The 8621-nt window shown below is 37.8% G+C and overlaps 1 protein-coding gene across 3 annotated transcripts; it reads right to left on the minus strand.

Moving 5' to 3' along the window:
• Positions 1 to 260: 260 nt before the first annotated feature.
• LOC121891205 lies at positions 261 to 6631 on the minus strand. Of its 3 annotated transcripts, none has more exons than XM_042404009.1 (6): positions 6462 to 6631; positions 5243 to 5402; positions 4603 to 4704; positions 4298 to 4423; positions 3037 to 3078; positions 261 to 816 (listed from the first exon to the last, which is right to left on the minus strand). In XM_042404009.1, the coding sequence occupies exons 1-6, from the start codon at positions 6593 to 6595 to the stop codon at positions 718 to 720; spliced, it is 663 nt and encodes a 220-aa protein (XP_042259943.1). In that variant the 5' UTR covers positions 6596 to 6631; the 3' UTR covers positions 261 to 717. The 3 variants fall into 3 exon arrangements, with proteins under 3 accessions (XP_042259943.1, XP_042259942.1, XP_042259944.1); XM_042404008.1 differs by having other exon boundaries at positions 5243 to 5405; positions 6462 to 6630; XM_042404010.1 differs by lacking the exon at positions 6462 to 6631 and adding an exon at positions 6222 to 6348 and having other exon boundaries at positions 5243 to 5405.
• Between the last annotated feature and the right edge of the window lie 1990 nt (positions 6632 to 8621).

An 8621-nucleotide genomic window follows, 5' to 3' on the forward strand; every position in this document is an offset into this window, starting at 1 on the left:
GGGGGCCGTTAATCAGCTCAGTGGAAACGCAGGTTTATTATGTTTTGTTCATTTCTTTTAATTCATCTAAGAATAAAAGTGATTCATAACACTGAGGGAAGAACTCACTAAAAGGTGCGGTTACATCGGGTTTCCGTTGCACTGAAACAGGAAACATGTGCTTGACTTTGTCCATATTCCAATATTCATACAACGGAAATCCACCTTTACAGCTTATTTTAACCCTCGTTTGTCTAAAAATGACTCATACGTGATTATATGTTCTGCACTTCTTTATTTATTGGTCATCCACACACACGATTAAAACACAGCGTCAACACAGCGTTTCTGTCGGGCGCCGCCTGTTTGTGATGCGTTTTGGTCCAACAGGCTAAATTTGTGGAATTAAAACAGTGTCAGAATTCACACATTGAAATATAATTTCTGGCTGGTTTATTAGACTTAATTTCAGCAGCATCACTGTTCAAACAGTGTTCAGGATTGGACGGAACAAGCTTATAATCACTGGGATTTATTCTGTTATCCACAGCTCTGTAGATCTGTGATAAGCTTTGATGTAAACTGTGAAAATTAAAAACTTCTCGCTTTCATCAGGGGGATAAATATTTGTGTTGGGAGGGGGGGGGATTTAGGCCCAAAGCTGCTATTTACCCACCACTGCTGTACAAAATACTGTGTCCTGGTCCCCTCTGTTCTGTCTCCAGGTGTGTGTTTGTTTTATGTCTCTTTGTGTCCCTTCAGTAACAGATCCATGTACGCTCCGGTCACCAGACTCTCCTTCGACACACCCAGCTGCTCCATCAGATGCTCGGCCACCTGAAAAACAAACAAAACGAAAGATCTATTTGAAACATGAAAGTTACTTTCAGGTACTTTTGTTTGATATGAACAGAATATTAGAGAAACACTATTTTCTAACATCTATACTATTAAAACAAGAAGAAGTGTTTCTCTCGTAAAAGTGAAATGAAACCAACAATTATTTTCATTATCAATTAATCTGTGGATTCTTCTCTTGATTAGTCGATTAGTTATATGGTCTATAAAATGACAGACCAGACCTTGGTTTACTGTCACAGAAGACTAAAGAAACCAGAAAATATTCACATTTTAAAAGCCGGAAACAGAGAATTTTAGTTTTTTTTTTTACTTTAAACCTGCATATAAATGAACGTTTGTTACATTCACACAACGCTAATTAAGCCAATCGCCGGCAGATAAATCTCTCTGTGTTTCACAGTATACAGGGTTTTTAAGCCTGTGCTGGCTGTTTGGCTGTTAACTCCAAATGTTATCAGACTGAACTGATCAAATTCTGACAGTGAAACGAGTAATTTTGCGATGGTTGTGTCTATCGTTTCATATCTTGCTCTATCGTTTATTTCTTTTGACGGCAATATTTTTCGTCGTTTGGAGTCTGTCCATCTTTTGCGCGGGTTACATTGATAAATTAACTCTTCTTGGCATTTTACTTGCGAACCTTTTATTGCACTTCCACTAACATGATGAGTTTAGTTGTCTCTCCTCTGCTGCTCTGCGCTGCGCTGCACACACGGAGGTCTCAGCCCCGCCCGCGCTGAGAGAGAGCAGAGAAGCAGCGAGACGACGACTATAGATGACAGCAAAACACAGTAGAGACCGTCTTTATTTGTGTTATTTACCAAATGTACGTGTACTCGTTTCATTTCAGCTCAGTGTGTGAGAGTCTCTGCTGTGTTTTGCTGTTGTTTATAGTGGTAAATTGTGCTATATCAGGATCGGTATCAGGATATGAAATGAGCTATATCGCTGCATGCCTGTGTCGATCAGTCCCAGCCGAGTGCCCCCTTTACTCTCACTGCCAGAAGGAGGAGACAAAAGTCCTGCACAGCTTTAAAACAATGACTCAAAACGATTCATATATTATCAAAAGTTACTGATGTATTTTGTGTGGATGGACTAATCGTTACAGCAATAACACCGTTAAAGCAGGACGTAAATCCCACATTAGTGTATCTTGTCTCTCAGTCACACACTCACACTCTCTCCTGCCACTGATCATTTTGTCTGTTTGCACTCCTCTTCATCAGTGACACCAGTAATTCTTGGCTGATTGACAGATGATTCATTCCTCGCTGTGTTTCTGCTCTTTAGGAATTTATTTCCTTCACAGCAGAAAAACACACGAACCTTCAGAGACTCAGTTTTCTCCAGAGTGTCTTAAACCAGCAGTCAGGTGTCTGTAATCATTCCTCCTCTTCATACTGGATATTAAAAGATCCTTCAAATGTGCTTTCAGGGTGAGTGATGGAGGCCAAAATCCACAGTTAAAAGTCTCTGTGAAGCTTATATGAGGCTTCAGCAGTCTGAGTTAGTCATATCAAGTGGATATCTGACACATTTACAGTCTTTTTACCATCAAATTCCCTCTTTGTGTTTCCTCGGACAGTGTTTCCCTGTTGAGCTGCAGGTGGAAGTATAGTAACAAAAAGACTTTGGCACTAAAAAGACTGTAACATTGAAAGATATCTACTTGATTTGACTCATTTGGACGCTGAAGCTTCATATTAGCTTCAGATAAACTTTTAAATACATTTTTTGCTGAAGCATCTGAGCAGCAGTGTGTGTGTGGAAGCAAAACTACCAACGAACATCAGGCTGTTTTACTCTACGACGACAGCAGATGTGAGGACTCAGCAGCTGGTTTACCACAGACGTGACGCAGCGGAAGCTTCGAACCAGCAGGAACTCTACAACCTGGTCTGACGCCGCCGCCGCCGCCGCACAGGAAAACATACAGACGATACTCAGCGGTGAGATGACCTCTCAACACGGACAGATGGACATCGTTGGCCTTATATAAGCTCATCACAGTCACGGTAAATAGCGTCTCCGACACATTACATTAACGAGTTGTGTTCCAATTAATTCAAAATTGATTCAAGAGACACGTTTTAAAATGTAATTTCCAATAATATATTCAGACTAATATGGCGGCAACATTCACTCGTTCATCAGCATCTACTCGCTGCCGGAGGATAAAAAGTTACGACCCACCTGCTGTCCTTCCTCGACGGTCTGCTCCGGACGCATCACCACCTAAACATGAAGTCATTCAGTCAGTGAGTTGACGTTTACACAACTCTGGATGTGTTTTTCTGTTTAGTTTCTTCATCACATCACGTTTACTCCTCAACTCTTCTTCTGTCTTTTCAGGATGATTCAAGTTTCTCTCTTCCTGCTCGTCTCTGACTGAAACAGCTTTAACACATCTTTTTATAGAACGGTGTCAAACTGATTCTTGATTTGATGAAATAAAAAACAAAGATCAACTGATTATTAATTGATTATTTGTTGCGTCTGTAAAATGTCAGAAAACGGTGAAACTGCCTGTTATCATTTCCAGGAGTCAAAGTTGACGTCTTCTTTTATCCAAAAGATAATCAGTTTACTGTCATGTGTTTGACAAAGAAAAACATAAAAATCACATCTGAGAGGCTGAAACCAGCAAATATTTGGACATTTTTGCTTAAAAACAAATTACAAAAGCGATTAATCGATTATGAAAATAGTTGCTGATTGATTAAGTTTCATTTGACATGAGCAGTTTATACTAGATACACGTTTACAGCGATATTTCATATCTGTAGAAACTCAACAAGAATTTAAAGATGCTCAAGCTGGAGACGTTTACACTGTTTTCATAAAAAACAGCTTGAAAGCGTCATAATCATTATTTAATTTAATAAATATATATATATATATTTTTTACATTAAAATGATTAATATACAGCATGCAGCTCAGAGTCAAAGGTGACGTCTTCATACGTCCAAAACACAAAAATCATCAGTTTACCGTCATGTTTGACGAAGAAAAGAATAAAATCACATCTGAGGAGCTGAGAAGTGAATATTTGGCATTTTTGTTTAAAAAATGATTAATTATCTGTCGACTGACTCATTGATTAATTGACTAATCGTTGCAGCTCTACAGCGACTCCTCACCCAGATCACCACACCCTTCCTCTTGTGATCAACTCAGTTTGTAAATGACTGAATTGATTGATTGATTGATTGATTGATTAATATATAATATATAATTAAGGCTTTTCTGTGGATGAATTATTAGAGTGTTTTCATTTTAGCAGGTTTTTCTTTCATTATGTATAAAACATTATTGAATTAATTCACAACAATATAAAAGAAAGAAAAGCTTCATATTTAATAAGCTGGAAGCAGAGAATGTTTGGGATTATTGATTCATTTCCTGCTGATCCATTAATAAATTGATTGTTTCATATGTGTGTGTGTGTCTGACCTCCAGCTCCATGTAGTGTCCCAGTCCCTCCACCGTGTCCAGGTGAACTCTGGTTTGACCAATCAGAAACAGCCGCCGCTCCTTCCGCACCTCACCTTTCACCCCGAGAGCGTCTGACAGCACAACCTGCACACGCACGCACACACACACACACACACACACACAGAAACACACACACACAATATGTGAAGATTTATTTATTCAGCACTTCAAAAAAAAAAGATACAAAGTGCTTCACATTAAACGCATCTTACAAGCATGAAACACACACACGCACACACACACACACGCAGGTGGATGTTTACCTGGAGGCTCGGAGGGTCGCTGGTCGGACTGATGGAGTAGCGGGACAGTTTGGGTCCGTCAGTGTCCGGACGCTCGTAGAAGATCAGCTGACCCGACCCGTTCTGAACAAACAAACAAACAAACAAACAAACAAACCAGTGAGTCAGTTTGTACTTGTGTACGAGGTGTGGTCTGACTTTTAAATTTCTGTTATTACTTTATTTTGTTTTTATTGTTTTTTCTTTTTTATCTTACATGACTTTTATTTTTTCCATTTTTTCTTCAACTTTCTTTTAAATATTTTAAAATATTTTTTTGTTATTTTATTTATAACAATAATAATGTTTATTTGTATATTTTGTTTATAATATATAATTTTCTCTATTTTTTTCTTTACTTTATTTTTCTTCCTAATTTAATTTGTTAATTTTCACAATTATTTCTCGTGTTTTTGTATTTTGTTTCTAACGTTTACATTGATCACTACTGATTGTCTGATGTACACAAACTGTTGTTTTAATATATTTAAGCTTTTAGTTCATGAGTGAATGAAATGTATTGATCTGATCAGTGTTAATAAAAGATAATTGATCATATGTTCTTACAGACTGGCGCGCACACACACACACACACACACACACACACACACACACTGTGTACCATGAGGTCTCGTAGCTTCAGGCGTCCTTGGCTGCAGTTGAAGAACGTGTCGTGCTGCCTGATGATCGTGCCCTCTGATTGGCTGAGCTTGGCCGCCTTCTCGGCGAACCGCGTCGGGTCGCTCACTTTGGCTTTGATCTCCACGTTGGACGGCATGGCGCTACTGAGCATGTGCAGAACAGAGCAGAGAGAACATTAAGTCATCCACCTGTGTGTGTGTTTTCTTCATTCATTAAATCAAACTGGGACCATTAACAGGCCTGATGGTTAACTGATGATTTTGTCGTGAGGTTTTTTTTTTTTTATAATTTTCTCCCAAATTCTATCAATCAATCAGTGCGGAAAAAGTTAAATAAATAGGTTAAGAAAAATATAAAGCTTTTTATATATATATAAAAATGATTTGTATATGTTTTTTAAATCACAATTATTGATAATCGATTCATCATTTTCAGTCACTTTTTAAGAAAAAATGTCCAAATTCTCTGATTCCAGCTTCTTAAATGTGAATATTTTCTGGTTTCTTTAGTCTCTATGACAGTAAACTGAATATCTTTGTGTTGAAGACGTTTCATTGACCAAATGACTAATCAATTAACAGATAAAATAATCAACAGATTAATCGATACTGAAGATAATCAGCTGCAGCTCTATGTAATATATAAAATAACTTATTATGCAAGTTAAGAGGACCATTAAATTCACATAAAAGTCAATTAAACCCATTTGAAGGATGTTTTAATATCCAGTGTGAACAGGAGGAATGATTACAGCGAGGAAAACCTCTTTCACTGTTCATAAGGACACCTGACTGCTGTTTATAGACACACTTGAAAAACTGTGAACTCGTCCTTTAACTTAATCCGAGCACATTTCACCAAACTCGACGGATTCGTGTGGTTCCCAAACCCATTTTTTTTAATGATTAACGTAATTAAAGTGTCTTTGAATTGGACCATATAACAAACACGTGTCCTACCGTGTAACCTGAGCCTCATTAAAACACGTTTATAGCCTCAATCAGTCGATAAAAGCGACTATAATGGGAGTTATTTTAAGCATTATTATGCTAACGTTAGCCTGCTAGCCGGCGGTTAACTCCCGCAGACAGTTAACGGCTCAAACTGAAAACCAACTGAGTAAAAAATAAATTATTATTTTACTTGTTTTCGGGGTTTCTCTCTGCTTTCTCTCTGCGTGTGTCGGTGATTAATTTTACCGCGAAACTCTTCCTCCGGAGCGGAGCAGCAGCAGCAGTGGCGGCGGTCTGAGAACAGCCGGAGACACCCACAGGAAGCGGAGAGCAGAGAGAAAACTGACCGCGGAGCAGCGCTGAGAGGCGGAAGGAAACATCTCTAACGGAGGGTCCTGCGGAGACGATCAGCAGATGATCACTCTGCGCGACTTCCCGGAGAGCTTTGAAAAGCACAAAAAAAAAAAACGATATGAAGACGTCTCACTCTGCATCTTTTCAGCTAACGGCAGCCATCATGGCTGACATTTAAAGGAAAACTCCACCTAAAATCTATGGTTTTGAAAAGTAAATGTGGAGTTTGACCTTTTTTTTTTTACAGGGGACAAGCAGGTCACAACACTTAAAATTCAGTTAAAACTTAATGTTTATTTCTTTATTAGAGCCTGAGCCCAAAGGGCGAAGACCCTATTGTTTTTCGTGTGTTTGTTTCTTTCTTATTTATTATATTATTTCTTAAAATTTGCTCACAGCAGTCTGTGAAAAATGATCCTAAAATACAACTTACTGCAGAAATGAGAGTAAACAAACAAACAAACAAACTGAAAACATTTGTAATTTTACATTTGCACATTACATGTACCGTTCTGATCAATATCTTGTACAATTCAATATCTCTTTTCACTTGGAATATATTTTTACTATATTTAATTTTTTTAAAGGTATACTATGCAAGTTGTGTTGGTGTTTGTAAACACAGCATTCAAAGTTGGCCCCTCCTCCCCGGCTCGACCAGAGCAAGCTGAGAGCAGAGCGAGAGAGAGCAGCAGTGGTCGAGTGAGCTAGAGAGTGAATGAAGAGGGCGAGCGGCGTTGGCGAGAACAAAGCCGTGAATCAGATAAATAAACACACAGACCTGCTGCTCTTCATACATCCATGACACAGAGACAAAAAGCGGAGCGGAGCAGAGGAGAGAGATGGGGACAGCAATGTAACCTGGTCACTACGCTACGAGTCCTGACATCACACCCTGTGCGCTGCTATTGGCTGGGAGGTACACACCCACGGCCCAAAGGTTGATGCCCAAAAACATCCTGAATACAGAAAAAATAATGAGAAAATACATGCAGAGGGCAGAGTCTCTGCAGATAAATACACCGCCACACATTTCTAGTGGGTCATAAGTGATGATTTAGAGGGATTACTTTTATATGAAAATCCAGCATAGTATACCTTTAATTATGCATTTTATTTATATATTTATATCACCTGTCTTTTGGGGAAGTTCTTACTTTGTATAGATACTTGTGTTTTTTTCTTATCTTGTATTTTTTGATTGTTATGCACCACAGCACCAAATCCAAATTCCTTGTACTGTATGTGCAAACCTACTTGGCAATAAACCTGTTTCCGATTCTGAAAAAAGGGAAAAAATAGGTCAAAAAAAAAGAAAAACTAATACGGGGGAAAAACAACAAATAAACAAAGCAAACAAACAAGTAAAAAGTGAGTAAGAAGGGTAGATTGATTCATCTTTCATTTTCATTCTTAACAAAATGAAACAGAAAAATGAACCTTATTGTGAACAAAACAGTTACATTTGAAATGGTTAACCAGGGTCACAGCAAAATAATAGCATTATATATTAATACAATAATAAACTTCATACCTTTTAAAACAGCTGTCTTACAAAGTGAAAATGAAATTAAATATACAAGGTACACACAATATACATAATATCCATATGTACAGACACATACACAATGGGTGGTGTCAATAAAGTGGCACCCAATAAAATATAATTATCACTGTAAAACTGAACTAAAACTAGTTTTTACTTATATTTTTATTGATCAAAAAGACACACAAGCAACAGACCCAAACCAAAACGCTGCAGTGAAAGGGAGTACTTCATTTTTCTAGTTTCCACTCTTTTAATGTACAAATTGAAAATGAGCACAGAGTTCAAAGTTTGAAAACTACAGAAGTCCTCAAACATAACATTTTTTTAAAAATCTTATGCTCAAAAGACAATAACTTATGTGAACAAGATAGATCTAAAAAAAACTTGTGCAAACAAAGTAATATATTGTGCATCTTGTGCAAACAAGATAAAAAAAAATCCGGGGGGGGGGGACTTTTGGGACTCCGTAACTAATCCCCCTGCCAACACCTCTAAAGCTCACT

The sequence above is a fragment of the Thunnus maccoyii genome, chromosome 23, assembly GCF_910596095.1.
Source record: "Thunnus maccoyii chromosome 23, fThuMac1.1, whole genome shotgun sequence".
NCBI lineage: Eukaryota > Metazoa > Chordata > Actinopteri > Scombriformes > Scombridae > Thunnus > Thunnus maccoyii.

What these genes read in the sequence shown, in the direction of transcription:
- LOC121891205 (XM_042404008.1), bottom strand. Translation starts at nt 6,595, where the DNA reads ATGTTTCCTTCCGCCTCTCAGCGCTGCTCCGCGGTCAGTTTTCTCTCT. An exon ending in TGAAGCTACGAGACCTCATG is followed by an intron (nt 4,705 to 5,242) that starts GTACACAGTGTG and finishes TTGTTTGTTCAG; the next exon opens with AACGGGTCGGGTCAGCTGAT. An exon ending in CCGTCGAGGAAGGACAGCAG is followed by an intron (nt 817 to 3,036) that starts GTGGGTCGTAAC and finishes TTTGTTTTTCAG; the next exon opens with GTGGCCGAGCATCTGATGGA.